Here is a 21,907-nt window from a genome sequence, read left to right as displayed (position 1 = left end):
CCTCGTCCGGAGGCTGTACTCGCAAGGCCGACCGCTTCTTCTGTTTTTTTTTTTTACGCACCAACACCCACCACCCCCCGCCCGCCCCCAATGAGCAGCTGCAGATGATTTGTGCTCCCGTGTTGAGTAACGTTACATAGCCCTGGATCACCTAATGAGGAAGTCATGCGGTCCCGGCCGCTTTTATTAATGTTTGCGCCGTAACGCCCCGCGCACCAGCTGCTCCCCCCCTGGCGCGGTCCGTGAACGCATCGTGGTGGCTCTCATTTTCCTATAAAAATAAAATAATAATAGACCCTAATAATCACGCGCACGTTGAGAGGCGGTGACGTGCGTTTCTCGGTATTTTGATGACGACATCACAACTGCTGCTGTTTCATCATCATCCGTCTCCTCAGCAGCAGCAGCCCCCCCCCCCCCTTCCCAAAAAGGCAGCATCAGCCATGCCTTTTATAAAGATGTCGACTACTGATTACATCAACACTGACCACTCGCTCCTATTATTTATTTATTTATTTATTTTTTATCCCTAATGCATCTTTTCCGCCATGGGTCATTATCGTCAAGTTGTTTTACGCGGCGCCTCTTGTCACCCGTCACCTCTCGTTTGCTGCTAAATAATTGAAAGCAAGAGGAGAGTGCTGGTGGCGGCGGACGCTCTCATGGAGTGACAGGTCGCCAGGAGCCCCCTCCCCTGTAACAGAGTAGTTGCGCAGGAGATGATGGTGCTCGGAAAATGATGGCGCAGAATCGCGTTGTGGCAGACCGTGGAGTGCTCCGTCTGAGGCTGTGTGGAGAGTAAAGCTCAGGCTGTGCGATTGTGACAAATGTTATTCCATTTGCAGCATTGTAGTTGCGTGTCTATCAAAGATTAATCAGAAGTACTGGGTCGTTGGGCTGCGTAGTCCACGACCTGAGCGGATATTGGGCCATGTTTCTACAGCAAGGTCCGGTTCAGTTTACCGTGTGTGGAGTCGTTCAATCTTGACATCAGGTCAACGAGAAGCCCCTTCTACCATACTGTTGGGTTTGAGGGTTGAAGTAGCCCCATTAGTAGGGTAATGCAGTTCCTGAGGGGTCTACTTGTGACCCTGATAAGTTACCATGGAACTTAATTTGGTCTTGCTCTCCAAAGGTTCTTGGTAGTGGATGGTATGCGTAGAGCCAGATTTTTTTTTTTTAACAGGTTCTTCTTAGAATTCTTGAAAAAGTCTTCTGTTCTTCGGTTTTATTACCTGGAACAAAAGTTAGACCAAACACGCAAAGGTCCTTGCTTAATTTCTTGTTTTGGAGTAAAGTTGTCATGTGTCCCTATACGTTGAGGTACTACAATGGTTGTAGGGCGGAGCTAGATGCAGCGCAATCCGCTGATTGGTTCCCGGACCTCTCAAAGGTACTACTCACCCAAGCATGGTTTTCTTTTGACCTAGATCAATTACCCTATTTCTAAATTTGGATATTAGTGCCTGCTCTTAAAAACTACTTGCTTACTTGTAATGGATGGATGATCTGAATCGGCGGAAGAAAACCATGATCGGCACACCCCTCGTACTACAACGGTGGTAGAGGCTGGATCTTTAGTACCAACTAAACTAGCTTGGGTCTTTTCTTGAGACTGTTTGAAACTACATTTTGACATCAGTTCTTTCAGCTTTTTTGAACTACATTTAGATATTAGTCCCTTTGGTCCAAAAGTTTTTGGTTCTTGTGATACTGGTAGCACACTCTTCATCAAATGTGAGCCAAGAAAAGTCCTGGAAAGGTTACCAGGCATCTAAAAAAAAAAGTACTACTTCTTCTGGCATATTCTTCCTTTTGTTCCTGTAGCTATTACGCCATAACAAAATTTAGACCGTAGTCCAAAACCAGTGGTCCTCCAAAATGTCCTTTTCCTAGTTTTGACTTTCTTACGTTGAGGCTCTGCCATGGTGGGAGGGTGCTAAGGCTTAGTACAAAAAGTTCTAGGTACTAAATGTAATTCATTGAACTAAAAGGTCCCCCACCTGGGTACCTAAAGGGCGGAGCTAGATGCATTTTAGCCTGCTGATTGGTTGATTAATTCTCACAGTCCAAAAATTCTTGGTAGTTTTTGATGGTAGTAATAATTCCTGGAACGTAAAGGTACCTTGACATAAAAAATTCCCAGACTTCTCAACAACAAAAAAGACGTAATTTTAGCAATTTTTTCGGGGTCTCCGATATGTTAGCCCAGAACTGAATTTAGACAATAATCCAAGTACGCAATGGTCCTCCAGAAAGAAGTTCCTAGTGACAACACTAGTGGAAATGCGTATTTCATACCACTTTTTGTCTGCCTTTCCACCTCCCAGTTTCAGGAACTTTTTGGTTCTTGGCACTTCAAGCAGGTTTGTTCCACACCTGAAATGTACCTGGACCTCTAGTTCCTTTCTCCGGCATACTGTGGAAATGCACTTTAAAGTATCTATTTTGTAACTAATCTGGTCTTTTCTTCTTCGTAGGGGAGCTTTTTCAGTGGTGCGCCGATGTGTCAAGAAATCCTCCGGGCAGGAATACGCCGCCAAAATCATCAACACCAAGAAGCTGTCTGCACGAGGTATGCTAACACACACGCGCAAACACACACAAAGGCACGCATTACATCTTTGTTTTGTTTGCTGTGTTCCAACGGTGCATTCAAGGCTGATTAATCCTCTTGAATTAGAATACACTCTTTTAAAGATGCCTTTTTTTTCTTTCTTTTTTATATAATCCTCCGTTTCATGCACACTGGTTCGGATAAATCCTAAAATGTTTCGACAAAATTGAGTGAGAATATTAGGAAACATGCACCTGTTAAATGAGATTAAGGACGTGTTTGTCCCCCCCAAAATTTACGTTGTTAATCATGTTTTTTATAAAGATTTAAAAAAAAATGTAAAGAAATATGGATGGATGAAATTGAATTACGGTATGTAAATGTACAGTATTTGTGTTTTGGATGTGTGCCTTTTAAAGGGGTGTGATCTAGTGATGTTGGGCAACTATGGCTCTCCTTGCCCACTTGAAAGGGCATTACAGTACCTTAATTGCTCTTTTTTCCATTTCCATTCAATCTATTATCTGAAACCAAACAAATCAACGAAGCAGCGATTAGTTAGACAAAATGGTAGGTGTATAACAAAAAATTATTAGAACTAGAAAATTAGTTTTGATTTAACCAAACCCAATATACCCTTCTTAAACTTCTTATCACACCGCATGTATCGAATCGTCTTTTATAAGGAACGCACACTCGCGTTAATCGCGTTTGATGTTGCTGATTATTTGCTGCTGATTATTTGTTGTTTGTTTGAATTAAATGGGCTTTGGAGAGCTTTTGCATCTTGTTACATATGAATAAATATGAAAAATGCGACAGCCGTACCATATAGAATCGTATCGAATTGAATCCTTCCACTTGAAAATGTACTGCTCTTAAATCATATCGTACTCCCTGCATCGAGATGCGTATCGAGTCGCCTTTTATTGGAGAGATGCACACGCCAATAAAACGACATTGTGTGAAGGGCTCTCATGTAGATTTGTTCTTTTTTTTTTATATATATATATTTTTTAATAGTTTTTTCATTTTGACTGCACTGCATCACACCAAGAACCATTTTATTATCTGATTGTTACCTCTCTTGACGGTGTCACTCAAAACGGATGAGAGCTGATGCATTGAATGCCATTAAGGGGTGTACCTAATGAAGTGTCCAGTGCATGCCGCATGTATAAACGCAGCACCCTTTTTGTGTTTTGTCTCTTCTTCGCTGTGGCCATAATTCCAACAGCCGAGGCGATATCCAATTCAATCATAAGGTCTTATGATCAGATTTAATGATCCTGAGGTTTTTTTTTTTTTTTTTTTTTTTTCCCCCAAAGGCCGTATTAAATAACTCCGCGTGTCCGGACATCCTCTGCCGTCAATTGATCCAAATTTTCAGCTTGGGTTGGTCGTGGTGGTGGGGGGTGCGTCGGCAGCACTGCTGGGCTTGCGAGGATGAAATAAAAAACCGCAGCGGTAGCGGCGGAGGGGCAGGATGTGAATCAATGTAATTGTTGCCGTGGCGTCTTCGCGTAGCACTGCAGCTCTCGGGGTCTGAATTTTATATGCCGCTGCATCGCCGCGCAGCTCCACGCCCACGTGCGCGCACACGCACACACACACACACACAGGCCTGCTGGTGCCATGTTGGAAATGTGACGCGGACTTGTGTGGAACCTCCCCTGGCTTCACAAACCTAATTGCCTCCCTTCCACCACCACCCAATTAGGCTCCTTGCTAGCATTAACACACATCCACATGTCTCCCTTTGTTCTCGTCAAGTCCGTCTTTCACCCGTCTTCCTCGTGGCCTCTCTCTTGTCTTGCCGTAAAAGGGGGATTGAGGCTAATCCACTTATGCTAAATGTATCTCGTCAAACACTAAGACCCCACAGATTCCATAGGCGCCTCCCCGTTTGCCCCGTTGTCGTCTGATGGCATTCGTGTGTGTACGTGTGCGTGAAGTAATACTAATATAGTGTGCATCTGCGAATGCTTGTCTCGATAATTATTGTTGCATTGCTGGCGTCCAGCAACGGCCATCTTGGCGTGGGGCTGGGCAATATGGTCTTAAAATAAAATATCCAGGGCTTTTTTCCTCACAAGAATCCAATTTTCTGATGATTTTCTTTTCTTTTCAAAAATCATCTTTCCCCCTTGAAATTAATGGAAATGCCATTAATCCGTCCACCCCTCTGCAAAAAAAAGGAGGAAAACAGTAGTCTATAAAACCTTACTTTATAAAAATATGTAGTTATAGTTAATGAAATAGAAAGTCAAGAATTATTTTCCCCGTCTGGTGTACATGCCATGGCCACTAGAGGGCAGTATAATGCAGACGCAGAGACAAAAACGAAGAGCAGCTTCACAACTGCAACGAGTAAGCTGCAGTAATTGCAAAAGAAAAAAATGTCATTTATTAGCCCGGCTTCTGTTTTGCATTGTTTGTTAGCATCAAGCTAAGTGAACTTGTCGAAGGCAAAAGCGTTATTTTATTTTATGTTTGGTTTAACAGTCAACCTGAGTGGCATTAAACAGCTTGAAGCCTTTTTTTGAAGAGTTGTTCACTATCTGCAAACCTGCTGCTTGCTGAGTAACAAACGGAATTATGTTCGCTTGTACCATAAAACGCTAGTATCTTCAATGTTTCCTTGCAAGTCAAAGTAAAAAAATCGTCTAAATGACAGCTCGTATTTGAAAACTTTTTACGTCGGTGTCACCTGCAGCTCAAGTCACCAGTGGATAGTTTTACTCGTTTCATAGTGCTTGCACAGTTAAATAAGAGGAACGCGCGCTTGCTTCAAGCAATCACAAATGTTTAACTAGACAGTGTCATTTCTTCTAGTGAAAGTTTGCTAGCTTAATGCTAACATGTTGCTAAACCATAGACAGGCTTATGAAAATGAGTTATTAATTGTTAGGGTAATTGTAAAACTTCATAAAACTGCTACTTTAACATACATTGGGCAGAAATACATACAAAGAGTGCATACAATAAGACTCGCAGGCATATATACTCTCAGCATTGTGGGAACGACGACAATTACTTGAGTTGCGAACCTTATTTGCCTCTTCTACTTGCGGTTTATCATCAATATACCACTTTTTATTTCAGACCAATACCAGCACAAGTCCTCAACTTTTGAGTACCCACCGATACGATACCAAGTAACTGGTACAACTAGTACTTTTGATACATCAAACTTCTATTCAACCAATGACAGATAACTTTAAAGAAAGACATTTTGGACAAAAGCAGAATAAAACACAAACAACTCGCTCCGATTTAGGAATCATTTGTAATGAATAAATTAGCAAAAGTGCAAAATCAACTATTCATTCCATGAGTTTTAGTTTTTGTTCAAAAATAAATTAAACGTAACTGCCGCATGACACTATGAGGATGGTAAATTTTTCACAATGCAAGCGTTTCCTATCACCGATAAACAAAATGTATCTATCTTTTTTTTTATCTATTCAAAATAAAAAAAAACTATTACATTATTAAAGATAAAATGTAATAAAATGCAACCATCCGGGAGGGAAATACAATTCATATTACAAAACATAAGTACATGCATACAAGTACAGTGCAGCACATCGAATAATGCACACAAGTTACTAAAAACTCTGTTGCCTGCACTGCATTTTTCTCAGTCAGGGAAAAAGGGTAAATGTGTAAAATAAGTATTTGCATGAAATGCCATAATGGAGAAAGTCTGCATACCACCTAAAGTAGGTTTAGCAAATAAATATATACATTTTGGTAGCAACACACAAATAATGTACTCTTAAGCATTAATAAACCTTATGAAGATACATATATGTTTTTTACAAATTGCATATGAATGGCATTTGAGATGACTGCTCTCGAGAACTAGTATCGACGGCCTTTGTGAGTACTCAATACCTTGAAATAAGGTCGGTATCTGCCCAATACTAATACCGATGGTATTTGGCCAACCCTACTTATGCGAAAAAACAGGGGTGCGATGAACAAATTGTAGTATAGCGCAACATTTTTTATTTGTTTGGCAGTGTTCAGTGCGAATGACTCTGATTGCCTTCCACCAAGATTTTTTCTTGTAATATGGAAAACAATGTAAAAATGGTTCCACTCGTCTGTTTCTTAGCGGGGTAATAAACTTCGCTTTGTCGCCAAAGGGGTCGCGAGAAGTTGCAGACTTGACAACACTGGCTGTACTTTTGTAAACTCGCGGCACAATGTTCAAAGCCTTGTTTGTGAAGCAGTGCATGTTAGCGGGCCGTGTTTTAAACGTTGGAGGCCAAAATCATTCTGAGCGATACATTTGAATTAATTGATTAAAAAAAAAAAACTTCTGGTGCACGTGTCACATGTTTGTTACGTAGATTTTAGTTTTGATGGACATCATCAGGGGTGTTAAGAGAAGAACCACCTGCGACATTAGACAGTCTTTATTTTATGACTGTCATATTATGTGGGGTTGTGAATTTACAAGAATAATGTCGAAAGTTAAAACTTTACAAGGCAATACAGTATGTCGGGGGAAAGTTGTAATCTTACATGACTAGTCATATTCCTGCACGAAGGAAGTAATAATTATTCAACATAACAATAGTCATAAATTTACAATAATTGTCATAATCGTAAGTGGGGGGGGAAAAGTTTTGATTTTGCAAAAACAGTCAGAATTTTACAAGAATGAAGTTATAAGTTGTAATAGTACAGCAAGAGGTCGTACACGAATGCTGTCGAAATGTTGACAATAGTCTTATTTGTGTGAGTGAATATTAGGAGAAAGTTAGATTTTTTTAAATTTGATAACAAACATTTGATTTGGTCCAATGCAGTTAATAAATGATTTATGATGGTGGCAGTTTAATACAATTTGTAGTTCACACCAGCGTCTCGGATTGTGTTGGACCTTCATAATTAATTAATTAATTCGTTAATTAAATGTTTTGGCTGGTGTACCTAATATTTTGTCCAGTGAAAGTGGTTTTGAAAGGGCAGATCATTGGCTCGTCGCAGTGGGACCAACATCAAGGTGAAGCGCGACTCAAGGAGACACACAATAGAGTAAAGTGTGGAGAAACACCCACAGAGTCACATAGCAATGCAGTGTGTGCGGCTGCAATGACATGCACCTACACGCACTACGGCAAACACAACATGTACTAGAGACGACTCTCAGGCAGGATTTGACTGGTAGGGTTTTTTTTTTTTTTTTTTTTAGCCTGATGGGGGTGAGTGTGACCTCACGCGTGGCCTGGTGGGTAAGTCGTTCAAAGCTCTGGTAAACACTGCAGTAATCTGAGGAGAGGGGAGGGGAGAGGAGGGAAGGAAGGTGGGGGGCCGGCCAGCAAGGCAAACGGAAGCGATGAAAACAAGAAAGGAAGTGCTGCTAGGGACTCAAGGTTTTTTTTTTCTCTCTCTCTGCTATTCTGTGAGAGCTTCCTGATTTGAAGGCATTTTGGAGAGTCAGGGAGGGGCGTCATTTACATGTTACATTGCACTTTCACAATCCAATAAAATCCCAAATATAAATGATTAGACTTTAAATAGCTGATAATGCTTTTTGTGTGTGTGTTTTATCATGGACTTGCAGAACGTGTCGACATTTTAGGGATTTAAGACATTTGGTTTACTTCAAGTGCATGGCAGGTGTTCACAGTGCACCAACTGGAGGCAAAAAATGATCAAATATCACAAGGATGAAGTCATAATAACGTTAGAATAAAGTTAGGTGGTAATTTAGGTGAAATTGGTTTAAAAAAGGAAAAGGCCAAAGTTGTAATAATTCGAAAACAGTCTTAACTAGTCCTGATTTAAATCATATGTGGAAAAAACAATTAGTTCAAAGTAGCATTTCATTTATTTTGTACTTTTATAAGAATAGTCTGATTAAAAGAACAATATAAATAGATGTAATTTTATGAAAATTAAGTCGTGTTTAAAAAAACTAAATCATTTTACACAGAATGTATACAAATGCTTTTTTCCCCCTTTTTTCAAAATTATGAAACCTACTACTTCTAGTAAGAGAGTTATGAGAATGAGGTACTCAGATTGTGTGCAGAAATTAAAAAATAATAATATTTGAGTTGAAATTATACCAGATTTAAGTCCTATTTTTGCAAAAATAATCATATTTTATAGGGATATTTTTTGTATACAAAATGGGGGAAAGTCGGAATATTACAAGCATTAAATTGTAATTATATCAGAATAATGTCCTAATTTTATTTGATAAGATTGTGATATTATGTGATGTTGAAATCGTTTTTAAGTATTGTACAAAAAAAAAAAACTTAACAAGAATAAAGTATTTTTTTGACAGGGGGAGGGTGGGGTAGATTAAGTCACATGTGGGCTGAAGTTGTAATAATAAAAGGAAAAAGTCATGTTAAATGAATAGTCCGAATATTGCAACACTTAAAGTTGTCATTATACAAAATGAAGCACTCATTTTACAAGAAAGTCTTATGTGGATTTTTTTTTAAGTCATAATAAAAAATCATAAGTCATAATAGCAATAATATTACACCTTAATGAGTCATATTTCTATCCCATATGTTGTAATATTACACAAATAAAACTAATTTACCAGAATTAAGACAAATGTTCAAATTTTACAAAAATAAAGTCAGAATATTTCAACACAAATGTATCGTATTGTTTTCGTTGACTGTTTATTATTGGACTAAATACGGAACCTTGATCTCGTGGTTAAGAGTTTTATCGTACACAAAGTGTAACGCTGTAATAAAATACTGTGGCCCTGTAAATTATGGTCACTTTCCCCCCCTTATTATTAATGTACTCCCCGCTGAGACGGCGTAACACAATTTTTGTCCAAAAGTAGATCATCGTGTGCCCCGGATTGTCCGTGATGTAAGATGGCCGCAGGGCCCGCCCCCCTGGCGACGCAGATGGCCAATTAGAGAGCAGCAGGAAGTGCCAGTGTAATTACCCTCCATCCCTCTCTTTCCCCCATCTTCCACCAACATACACATCAACAAATGGGAGAGATTGAATGAATTAGTGAGTGCTGCAGTGACACTGCACCATGCGGGGCACACAAACACACACAGGGGAGCGTGTGATCCTCTTCGAGCAAATGGACGCCGCGTGTAATCCTCCCTCCTTCTCGCTGTCTGTCTCTGCGTCCTGCGTCAGCGGCGTAATTAGGCGGCGCTTCGGGTCTCTCCCTCCATCTTTGGAAATCTACACCTTGCGGGGAGGAAGGCAAAAAAAAAAAAAAAGAAGCGAGAGAGGGAGCAAGAGACAGAGCTAAGAAATAACGGACTGCGGCTTTAAAAGCTCTCCGACAAAGCAACAGGTCGGGCGAAGCGAAACAAAGAAGCCACATGACAGCTGGAGAGTGTATGTGTGGAGATGGAGGAAGGGTAGTTTGGTTTTTCGCCATCATAACGTGCTCTTATTGTGCTGGTTTAAACGCGTTGTTGCCTTTGCAGTCGGGCCAGGTGATCAGCACAGGCGTGCACAACTGAATACAAATAATTGCATGCGGTGGCCTTGGGGGGCACATTTAGCCGCAGCATGCAACACGCACACGCCTACACTGACTCACACCGGATCCGGTTACCCGCGGTCACCTCTGACCCGTTGCTACATGGTGTAGTGGTTCTTTCTCAAGTCGCAACAGGCAGGGGGTAGTTAAAAAACTCTTGTTGTGTACAGTAGTGGATTTTTGCTTCGGATTAAGCTCTGACGCGAGTAGCAACAAATCTTAAGTAATGGGCGCCCCCTCAAAATTTTTTAAATTGCCTATATTACATGGTATTGTACTTAGAGCAGATATTAAATATGCCGTTTTAAAAGTGGGGTTTCGCATTTTGACTGATATTTCAAGACTCTAATATTGTATCCTGTAACTGAATCTACCAAAACAAAGAGTAGGTTCTCTTCTTTTTCTGTTCTGTAGTTTTTTTACATTAGTGAAACATTGGTTGCTTTCACCAAAGACACTGGTTTCTGACCAAAAAGTGGAGAAAACAAACTTTTGTGAAAATATTTGTCAAGAAGATAAATATTCCTTTACTTGCTCCGTGCTGTCACTGCAGATCACAATGTCATCTGCAAGCAACATGGTTCACAGAATCAGTCTAAGCTCATTTGTCAGAATATCTCTCACATTGCAAAGACCAGGTGATCCCTGATGTAGTCCTACCTCTTTTTTTTTTTTTTACCCGCAGCTTTATTGAAGAAAAGTATTCTTTTAAAAACTGACTTTGTCTGACCTGTTCTTCCATCACACCGCTGTTTGCTGTCAAGCCTTACCGATCATCAGCTAGTGGCTAACGCTAGCTACTCCTCCGCTAACTAACTTAGAAGGAGTCAGGTGTTTGGACGGCATCCTAAGGTGTTACAGTAAACGCACAAAAATATGCAAATTTGTATATTTTTCAGTGAGTTGTTGTTGGCTAGATTGTACAGAAAAATTAGTGAATGCAGATTTGCGAATCGGCAAGGTTTTATTGTGCAACATACAGTACAGGATTCCATAAAATCTCCAAATCTGCGTGTGTGCGCCTTCCCATCCAAAAGTGCAAACACAGCAATAATCCACACGGGGACGTTACACACCCTCATTAATTTCCACTTAGCGTTAAATTACCTTAAATGAGAGCACACATGCAAACCTCCGCTTCAGTGAACCTTTTGCCAGAAATATTGTGCGTCCTCAGCTGCAAGATTGCATTATTAATTAGTTGCAATATTTGCCTTTGAGCATGTGAAACTTGTCACTTGTAATTTCAAGTCTCCTGATTTATTTATTTTTTTAACCTTCAGTGAACTTTTTAGCTGTAAGATTAATCAAATGGTCAATGAGCAAACATGACATGATGATGTTTAATGGTATTTTACTTGTTGCATTACTGATTCTGTTAACTAAAACCCTCCATCTTGTCTCCCGTCAGACCACCAGAAGCTAGAGCGTGAGGCTCGCATCTGCCGACTGCTCAAACATTCCAACATCGGTGAGTCTGCTCCAGTGACTAGCATACAGAATAGACGCCTCGCCTCTAATGGAGATGCTAAAAGGGCAAGGAAGGAGGAAATGACAAAATCAATGCCACCTTTTTCATGGCGCTTGTCGATCACTTCCTCATGTCCCACTTTTTTTTTTTTGTCCTCCTTTCCTGTTTACACCATCGCTCTATGGATTTTCACTCTTTCTCTCGGTTTTGACACATTTTGGCACGGGCTGTGTTGAAAGTTTGGACAAAAGAGGGCACAAGAAAGAGACAGATGGAGAGACGCGAGCGAGGAGAAGGAGACAGATGGAGGAAGGAGCGAGAAGATGGAGGAGGAGAAGGAATGAGCAGTCACTCTGGTTTCTCGCCGCGGGGCCAGCCGTCCTACTTGGCCATATTATACAAGTGATATTCTTTTTTTTTTTTTTATGTAGCGATAAGCCTTCAACGTGCTGACGCGAGGCCTCCACTGTGTCTTGGGCTGGCTGTCTGATGGCTGCGTGTCACTTGAACGCTGTATAGTTCACACCATTTCAGTTTGGGCGGGTGTAAAGCCTTATGTGGCGATAGCTGTGTCAGCTATGTGAATAGCATGATGTCATAGCAACATAGTGGAAGAAGAGAAAGTTGATAGTAAACAATGGAGGACATCTACTGTATGTTCTTGTAGGTCCATATTAATTTTTTTTTATGCCCAAAAAATTCTCCTTTTTATTTTTAGCCCTTGCCCTGTAGAAAAAGCAAATGAAAATGAAATGACTTTCCACAGAAATAATAAAAATAAATATACAAATAAAGATAATGTGGAAATAAATGCTTCCTCTTGGAAAATGTCCCTTTAGTCAAAACATGCATGCAAACAGTTTCATAAATTAACATTTTAAATGTTCAATAATTTAACATAATAAAAAGCTAAGCTGTAAAATTGCAGGGCTGGGATCGTCCATAAATAAGCGTAATGCTCTACCCCCCCCCCCCCCCCCCCCCCCTCCAGCTCTCACAGTATTTTCTCATCTAAAGTTGTACAGGTTGAGGTATGGTCACCTCAGCCAAATATTTGTGGCCTGGAAGCGCAAGCCTCAGGTCAAAAGTTTAAAACATATAGATAAATCACTGATTTTGCTAAGTATGTAGCATTGTTTGGTAAGACTGAGTCCGCAATCACCTTCCGCAAGGCTCCATTCTTATCATACGCGAAACAGTGGGAATATAATTACGCTCGTGTTTTTCTTAGCAGGGATTAAATAGCTTGTCACTTTTTAGAAAATAGTCATTAGGGGGGTCAGAAAAGTTGCTAAATATAGCAACCAAATTGGCAACACTGACTCTGCCTTTGTCAACTACTCTACCTCTTCTGTGTTGTGTTCTCAGCCATGTTGTTAGTGTAAGCAGTGCACATCAGCGGGGACACATTTTGAGCTAAGAAAAAAAACAAAGGTCCTGGCAAAAACTTCGAATCAGCCAGGTCTTTTTTTTCCATTTTTTTTTTTGTGGAAAATACGACCGTCAAATGCATTTAACCAAAATGCTTTTGAATGATTAAAAATCAATCAATGAAAAAAAGTTTTACTCTGGAAACAGATTAATTCACCCTATAGTATTTCCTTTATTAGACATTCTTGGAGGATACCCAGAAAGAAATACAGTATGCTCATCTACAAACAGGCATTTGTGTTATGGAAGGCAGAATTTTCCATACAGCTCTTTCATTGGGTTTCATCTGGTTATGAAGTTGTACCAAATATTGTGGCTCGTTTGTACTCTGTCATGAGCTCTCTTCCTGACTCAACCACGCATGGTCTGGGGGTCATTTTAAGGGAAAATTGCCCAGTTTTATCATGCGTCGTCAGGATACAGCCTCCCATTATCGTGACAGTGTGTCTAGAATTGGAACAAAATGGTGGTTAGTTAGCAACTTACCCGCTAGCGGTGCTGTCATATTAAAGAAATACTCGATGGCTTCTTCTTCTTTTCCTTTCGGCTTTTCCCTTCAGGGGTCGCCACAGCGAATCAGTTGCCTCCGTCTAAGCCTGTCCTCTGCATCCTCTGCTCTCACACCAACTACCTTCATGTCCTCTTTAACTACATTCATAAACCTCCTCTTTGGTCTTCCTCTAGACCTCCTGCCTGGCATTTGGAAACTCGGCATCCTTCTGCCAATATCCTCCCAATCCCCTCTGGACATGTCCAAACCATCTCAGTCTGGCCTCTCTCTCTGACTTTATCTCCAAAGCCTCTAAACATGCGCTGTCCCTCTGATGTACTCATTCCTGATTTTATCCATCCTGGTCACTCCCAAAGAGAACCTCAGCATCTTCATCTCTGCCACCTCGAGCTCAGCCTTTTCCTCAGTGGCACTGTCTCCAGACCAAACAACATTGCTGGTGTCACCACAGTTTTATAGACCTTTCCTTTCATTTTAGCTGCTCCTCTGTAGTTGCCACAACTCTGCACGTCTCCCTTGTTCTTAAAAATACTCTATGGCTAACAGCCATTTTTGAGGAACAAAAAAAATCATCGTAAAAGCCACTTTCGGTTGACGAGTGCCACCGTGAGGAGTCATGGAATATTCCGTCAATTTATTTTCTACAGCGCTTGTGGTGTATCCAGAAAAAACCCGTGCAAACTCCACACATGAAAGCCTGAAGTGTGAATCCAGAAGCTTGTGAGGCAGACCTGCTGACCTCTTGGAACAAAATGGACCAAGACCCTCCAAAAACCACAAAGGGAGTTACAGTAATTTCTGGACTATAAGCCGCTACTTTTTTCACTTGGATTCGACCCTGCAGCTAATACAAAGGTGCGGTTTATCCATCTGATCACAATAGGGTGCACTACAAAGGAAGCGCAAGAACATCAGGCAGAGCAAAACAAACCAAGTAAGCCCAAATACAGTAGGAGAGACAGAACGAGAGAGAGACAATTTGCGCCTTCGTTATGGAAAAGAAAGTAGCCGGAACCCTGTGCTGTAACATTAAAACACCTGCGGCTTATAGTCGGTTGCGGCTTAAAGGTGTAACAAACTCAAGTATTCCCCAAATTTAGCTAGCTCGGCTTATGGACAGGTGCGCCTTATAGTCCAGAAATTACTGTAATCTGGTTCAAGGTTTTAGACATGCTGAGTCAATATATGCAGACTTAAACCCTACAGAGATGAGTGTTTAACCTCTTGACATTTTGTAAAAGAGGATTAAAAAAAGTATAAATCTTGATTGAAGGGTGTTTTGACCAAAGCATGTTACACACCCTAATTATATAAAACAAGTTTTAAAAGTGCATAAATTGAGACGTTTCCTTTTGAAGTCGCAAATGAACGAATCCACAAGTGTGAACATAATCTACTTCCTTGCGTCTTTCAGTGCGACTGCATGACAGCATTTCAGAGGAGGGCTTTCATTACCTCGTCTTTGACCTGTGAGTATGTTGTGAATACACACACGCACGCACACACGTTGACATTTTGTCCATGTGCGTGACTGCGGCTTGTTTGTGTATGCTAAGCACGCTGTCTCCCTGCTAACCTACACCCCCCCCCCCCCCCCAGGGTGACTGGAGGGGAGCTTTTTGAAGACATCGTAGCCAGAGAGTACTACAGCGAGGCCGACGCCAGGTACGCGCTTCATCAATGGCGTCATTTATATTTCATGCCCGCCTTGTAAATTCAACGCCGGCGTTCACAATGACAAATGAGGCGTTTCCGAGGCCAGCGCGGAGCCCCCTGCGCGCATGTGGTGGCCGCCTTCAATATCTTTTTCCATGTTTTCCTGCCATTTTGCTTGACATTTAACTCGCATCTTCATCGTCAAGTTTCCTCATGCGCTGTCTGGGTGGTGCGAAGCTTAGAGAGTTGGGGCGGACAACTGGATTAGCGCTCTTTGTGTCTTCCCGCACACAGGGGGGGTTGTTAAGAGACACGAAGCCCCCTTCTCGCACTCTCTTACATTCGAATTAGGCCTCAGCTACTCTTCTCCAGCGACCTTGCCGACGCTAACCTTTTGCAGAGACGTGACACAAACATGAGCCCGGAGCAAGGGGACTCGCCGAGGCCTGACACTGCACACTGCGTAGGACACTCATAATAAGGCAGTCGGGGGGCTGCTGGCCGGAGGGAACTTTTTTTTTTCTTTTCTTTTTTCTTTTTTTACAGTACAAGATCCAGCACGCTCACGAGGCCGAGTGCGAAAACGTGGACTAACGGCAGCTTGCGTGGACGCCCCCGTTATTAAGATGGCTTCCCACACGCGTTCCTGGAGTATCGATTGTTTAAACTGCAGCGCCTGTGTTATGTCTCTGAGGGAGAACGCCTTGTTTGCTAAAGGCTCGTTATGCAACTTAGTGCAGAGTGCACTCTTTCTTCTTGTGTTTGGACATGATTTCATGCACATCACCGCCACCCTTAACGTAGCGGCCCATTATGGCGAATCGCGCCACAGTTGTGTGAAGTGAAGATTCCCATTCTTTAATTTCTTTCGTATCTATTGTTAGGCAAACAAATGCGATGTAATGCATCTGTGATATAAGCAGTTTTTTTATAGCATCTGACATTTTTATCCTTGCCTTTTTTTCCCCCTCCCCCCACAGTCATTGCATTAGTCAGATCTTGGAGAGTGTCAATCATATCCACCAGCATGATATTGTGCACAGAGACCTCAAGGTGAGTGGCTGCCCGTTTCCGTGACAACCGCACTCTCTCACACACGCACGCGTATGCACATACACCTCTGCTCGTGGCCATGGCAACACACAGATGGCTCCCGGTTGCTCCATCGCTCGCTTTCTATGGCTCGTCTTTTTTTTTTTTTTGTCCTTCTTTTTTCTCCGTCTTCTTCTTCCCTCTCGCATCCGCTGGTTCATCCTCCATATTTGTTCTCACAGATGAGTCATGACCACGTGACCAGCGTTTGTGTGTGTGTCACCTATGGCAAGGAAAAAACAAGGACACACGCACATTACACTGACGTGGGTGGGTGGTGGAGATATAGATGAACCCCTGAAGTTGCCAGGACAACTCGTGTGACATCACGCCACCCGTGGAGCGAGCAAGGGGAGGGGCTTAAATCTCCCGCGTGACTTAAACGGCTCCTCTTTTGCCTATTTTGAGGCGATGATGACAATGTGGTTTTGAAGAAGGATGGTAATAATAATAATAATTTGGATTTTATGCAGCTTGTTCCCCAAAAAAAAAAATGTCAAGAGTTTTTCCTCCCCTTGTTGGGGCGTAACGCTATTATCTCGACGCGCGCTGCTCGTCTGATTTGTTGGCCTTTTATCCTGAGTGGGCTTTTACCGCAGGCCCTTTATGTCCTCCTGCCCAAACAACGGCCATTTAGAGCGCCGCCACACTTGCCGCCTCTCGCTAAGTACACTTTCCATTTAGCATGCCGTCTGCGGCGCTGCCTAAATAACTCCCCGGTGGTTTCTATGGCGACGGGCTCACGTCCATATAAGGTGCTGCTGCTGCTGTGGATATTCTCAACCCACCCGTCCGCTCGCTCTCTCTCCGCTCGTGCCCACCCCCTTTCCCCTGCCATCACTGCGCGCTCTCGCACCTTTACCGCCCCCTTCACACGCACACACACACACGCACGCGCGCGCACACACGCCTAAGAGCCACATTGAATACATCAAATATTTCCAAAAAATGGCTTCAGCGGAGAGAGGCTGTCACTAGCTGTCTCTCACAGTCTTGATCTTCTGTCCTGCATTCTGCTTCACCATGTGTATGCGTGTCTGTGTTCCCCAGCCTGAGAACCTGTTGCTGGCTAGTAAGATGAAGGGAGCTGCAGTGAAGCTGGCAGATTTCGGCCTGGCTATTGAGGTGCAGGGAGACCAGCAGGCTTGGTTCGGTGAGAAAGCACAAACACAGATGTCAGTCATATAAAAAAAAAAAACAACAACATATATTCATTTATTTTTGTTCAGTAACTCCTTGGCTATTCTACGTTTCCTTTTAAGGAGAACAAAAATGTTTGCGCATACTAATCACTGCTTCTTGGCAATGCGGATAGCAAAAACAAGCTTGCCCAGTATTGTCCAAAAGAAGCAAGTGAACATATTTACATAAATGATTCAAATGGATTAATCCTGGTTGAAAGTGTGTTCTATTTAAATGACATGCAAAGTTAGTATATACATATGTGTATATACAGCAAGGAACTTGCACTTGAATTGAATGGTTGACCCATTTGTGTATGCTTTTTTTTTTAAATAGTACAGTTGATAACTGAAATTTGGAGAAAATCTCAAACTTTTTAGCATAGTTATTGTTCATAAATTGACATTATACATAATTGCATTTGTATAATAAATTGAATGTCCTGCACAAGACATTTGCAAATTTGCAGGCTCGTCAAGAGATGTAAACGTAGTTGATCGGGGCAGAGCGGCGAGCATTTGGCTAACTTAAGCACAAGCCAGATGATTAACGGCCATTCGCTTGTGACTCCACACCGTCATAATCTGGCCTTGTATTAGATTCCGGGAGGGTCAGCGGGGTCTGAACGCCCCCTTCCCGCCCGCTCCACACCCCAACCCCCTTCACATAAGCACAGTAAAATAGCCTTCATGAGCAATAAATAAAAAGATTGGGCGGTGAATGAGTTAATTGTGTACTTTTTTATTTTCCTGTCGGGCAGGCTTTGCGGGCACGCCTGGTTATCTGTCCCCGGAAGTCCTTCGGAAAGACCCCTACGGCAAGCCCGTGGACATATGGGCTTGTGGTGAGTCGTCCTCCATGAGTAATAGCGTTTAATTTTGCAGTGACAAGATGGTTTGATTGCTCGATTGAATCTAATCGGGACAGAATGATAGCATCACTAGTCAAACCTATGCTAGCATTTGTATAGAATTTCACCACTCAATCTCATTCCCTTTTACCGCCCACAATTCATGAGGGAATTGTCACTTTTAGTTACCACAATAGATTTTGGAGTAAATGACTATTATTTATCACGCTACTCTTTCAGGGGCTTATTGATCAGGTGTTAATGAAATGAATGTGTTGCATATAACAGAGCTTTTCTGTATGTTTTCTGTTCAGGTGTTATTCTCTATATATTGTTAGTTGGATATCCTCCATTCTGGGATGAGGATCAGCACAAGCTCTATCAGCAGATCAAAGCTGGGGCCTACGACGTAAGTGTCTGTGTGTATTGTATGTGTGTGCGTGTAATGGGGGAGGCCTTGCATGGGTGCAGTGCAGGCCTTTGCTAAGCAGTTTTTGAATGTTTGATGGTGTCCAATTGCGAGTTGGCCCAATGCTATTGATCCAATCAGCCTCTCCGACGCATTGCGGGTATGTGTGGGTAAAAAAATAAATAAATACATCCCTCAAAACAGAAGCATTACCATACAGTGTAACCTCGCTGCATGGCGGTTCACAATTTGCACCCGTGGCATATATCGTGTTGTTTTTTAAGCGCTAATATTTTTTGAGTGGTTTGAATTTTAATGCCCTCACATGTTGGAAAGGAGAGCCACTGTAGTCCACTCACGCACAGATGCACAGATATGCACCACCTCACCAGGCCCCGCCTCTTAAAGGCACATGCTTGTACACGACTATACGTACAATATTTTGCATACGTTGTTATGTTTGCAGTTTTTTTCGTGTTCAAATACATTTAAATACATTAGTATAAACTTTATACAGTAAATCACAAAGTTTAGATCTATTTGTTTCTACAGTCAGATTTTCACCTATTGCTGGTGGGTCTGAAACATATCCCACCAGCCATGAGTGACCACATGTCCTTCTTTTTAGTTCCCCTCCCCTGAGTGGGACACAGTGACCCCCGAGGCCAAGAACCTGATCAACCAGATGTTGACCATCAACCCGGCCAAGAGAATCACTGCCGAGCAGGCTCTCAAGCACCCGTGGGTCTGCGTAAGTAACAAAAAAAAAAAAAAAAAAAAAAAAAAAAAAAGTCTGAATGGGAACACAACCCACGTCTTGCTATATTAAGACGTTTTTAACAGCCTTGTTGGATGTGTAAATGTGTGAAATTTCTTTTACTTTCCCTTACCCTGCAGCACCGCTCCACAGTGGCATCCATGATGCACAGACAGGAGACTGTCGAGTGTCTGCGCAAGTTCAACGCTCGTCGAAAACTCAAGGTACAGAGTGAAGCTCCAATTACTATATTTTGTGTTCTTTTTGAAGGTTTTAGATCATGTGTGGGCAAAGCATGGCCCACAAGTAGTGTAACAGAGTACAAATACTTTGTTACTGTGCTGATGTATAATATTCTCATATCTGTACTTTGTCATGATTTGTATTTCTGGCAAATTTCACATTAACTACTTCAATACGTTGCCTGCATAAAATATATATTTTTACTCGGATACAATAGCCTAACCATTGTTGGTGCTCCAATGTGAATCATTTGTAGAAAATACCTGACCAAAGCGAAAGAATAATCATGCTTGTGCTGGTGCGGCAGGGATGCAGTTGCTCATTAAAATGAGATATAGATAATCTGAGAAATTAAATGACACCTTTTAACTTTTTTCACCTATTCTCTGAATGACGTCCCATCTGTCCATTTTTTTTAATGAGATGTTTTTGCATCCCTGCTACAAACCCAATCGTACCTCACTTTTATGTCATATCGCCATGCATTTTGAGCTGAGTTTTGTTTTTAATTTACAAAGTTCCCAATTTGACGTTCTTACACCACCGAAGCAGCTTTGAACAACTCCTGTGCGTCTAAAAGCATTTCACACAAAGCCATGTTATTCCCTTTTATCACATAAGGGATAGAAAATAGATGTCCCGAGCTATTGAAAGTCACATTTAGAAACAGAACACAGAGTTAGAAAACAGAAGAATCACTTGCTTTAATTTTTGCCCTCCTTTGCTTCTATGCCCTCCTCTTCCTCCTCCTCATCTTTTTTTTCCTCCTGCAGGGAGCCATCCTCACCACCATGCTGGTGTCCAGAAACTTCTCAGGTGGGTGTGCCCTTCGACCTCCGCTCCCCCACGCAGCACATGCAGAGCAAGGAGAGTTGGATAGAGTTGGAATCCTCTGCACCTCCCCTCCCTCCCTCCTTACCACACACACATACACCTTTAAATAACACTAGTGCACAAACAAGTAGGAGCAATTTAAACAATTGTATCTGACATTGTGTTATTGACTGTATGTGGACATCACTTGTCTTTGTCCTTGCTAATATGTTTCTCCCTTTATGTTTCTGTCTGTGTGAGAGTGAGAGAGTGCGTGTGTCCCTCTTTTCTGCTGCCCGTGGAGCATTTGCATGTTTGCAAGATAGTCTAGACTAGTTTTTTATGTATACATTGGGGCAAGTGTAGTACCGTTTAAAAACAAGATTAGGATTTTTTTCTGAGCTTGCTGCTGAGAGTGACTTGTTTTTGGGCCTTGTTCCCAGTTTTCTATTCAGTTGTATTTTGTTTATTCCATGGGTAACAATTTCGACCTCAGGCCTAGGAACCCACGGGGGTGCAATCTTTTTTGTCGTCGCTTTCAGTCCACCTGTATTACGCTTTGGCGATATAGTTGGGCTTGAATCCGCGCGCCCCCGTGGCTTCCTAGGCCCCCCCGCGGTCCAAAAGTGCAATTTGCATAGCCCCTCCCAACTGTAGCATTTCTCGTCCAATAGTGGGCCGGCAGCATACCAACTCTGCTGCTGCCGCCTCCTCCACTGCCTCACTGGCTCAGGAAGGTACGTCCCAGAAGACACGCCCATCCACTTCCTCTCTACACTCACTCACACAGACACACGCACAACTTTTTTTTTTTTGGTTCATGGGAGAAAGGTGGCTTATGCATGCAGCTTCACCCTCCATCAGCATCTTCATGACCACACATCTGCATGGGCACACATTGAGCTCATCTACACAGGGTGTCCACAGATCCCATGTAATGTATAGAAAAAATTGATTTGCATATGTACAGGTGCATCTCAATAAATGAGGATATCGGTGTGAAACAATTTATTTTCGTGGTTTGATTAAATAAGTGAAACTTGGTATCACTCGGTATAAATTCACAGTGAAACATTAAGGATTAAAAAAAAAAATTTTACAATTTGAAAACCCATAATACAAAAAAAGCTACCTTCTGAGAAGTATTTTTCCATGTTTAATGAATCTTTATAAGATGTGTATAAATTTCCTATTTCAATAGTTTAAACCGATTGTACCACACTTCAACAGATTTTCATTTCATTATGTGCTGCTTTCCTAATAGCTAGCACAAAAATGTAAAAATTAGTTTTTCTGTGACTAGCTGAATTCAATAATGGACTGCAACAGCTTAAATGTACTGAAACAAACTTTTCTACAACATAATTTATTGAGATATGTACCTATGTATTGTATTATGATTCAGCCCATATGGCCCTGCTCCGAATG

The 21,907-nt window shown here is 41.8% G+C and overlaps 1 protein-coding gene across 3 annotated transcripts in view; it reads left to right on the top strand.

The window, feature by feature from the left end:
- LOC147156862 (calcium/calmodulin-dependent protein kinase type II subunit gamma-like) overlaps positions 1-21,907 on the top strand; it is a 36,611-nt gene that overhangs the window by 723 nt on the left and 13,981 nt on the right. For all 3 annotated transcript variants that reach the window (XM_086065155.1, XM_086065156.1, XM_086065157.1), the window contains exons 2-13: positions 2,481-2,575; positions 11,476-11,535; positions 14,892-14,946; positions 15,077-15,142; positions 16,114-16,186; positions 17,276-17,378; positions 18,168-18,251; positions 18,572-18,666; positions 19,295-19,417; positions 19,564-19,647; positions 20,440-20,482; positions 21,154-21,216. In XM_086065155.1, coding sequence (XP_085921281.1) covers positions 2,481-2,575; positions 11,476-11,535; positions 14,892-14,946; positions 15,077-15,142; positions 16,114-16,186; positions 17,276-17,378; positions 18,168-18,251; positions 18,572-18,666; positions 19,295-19,417; positions 19,564-19,647; positions 20,440-20,482; positions 21,154-21,216 — 944 coding nt within the window. The remainder of the gene's footprint in view (positions 1-2,480; positions 2,576-11,475; positions 11,536-14,891; positions 14,947-15,076; positions 15,143-16,113; positions 16,187-17,275; positions 17,379-18,167; positions 18,252-18,571; positions 18,667-19,294; positions 19,418-19,563; positions 19,648-20,439; positions 20,483-21,153; positions 21,217-21,907) is intronic.

This window comes from Leptonotus elevatus, chromosome 20, assembly GCF_054856555.1.
Source record: "Leptonotus elevatus isolate MCC_2025b chromosome 20, RoL_Lele_1.0, whole genome shotgun sequence".
Taxonomy (NCBI): Eukaryota; Metazoa; Chordata; class Actinopteri; order Syngnathiformes; family Syngnathidae; genus Leptonotus; species Leptonotus elevatus.
This window is presented reverse-complemented; position numbering and strand designations above follow the sequence as displayed.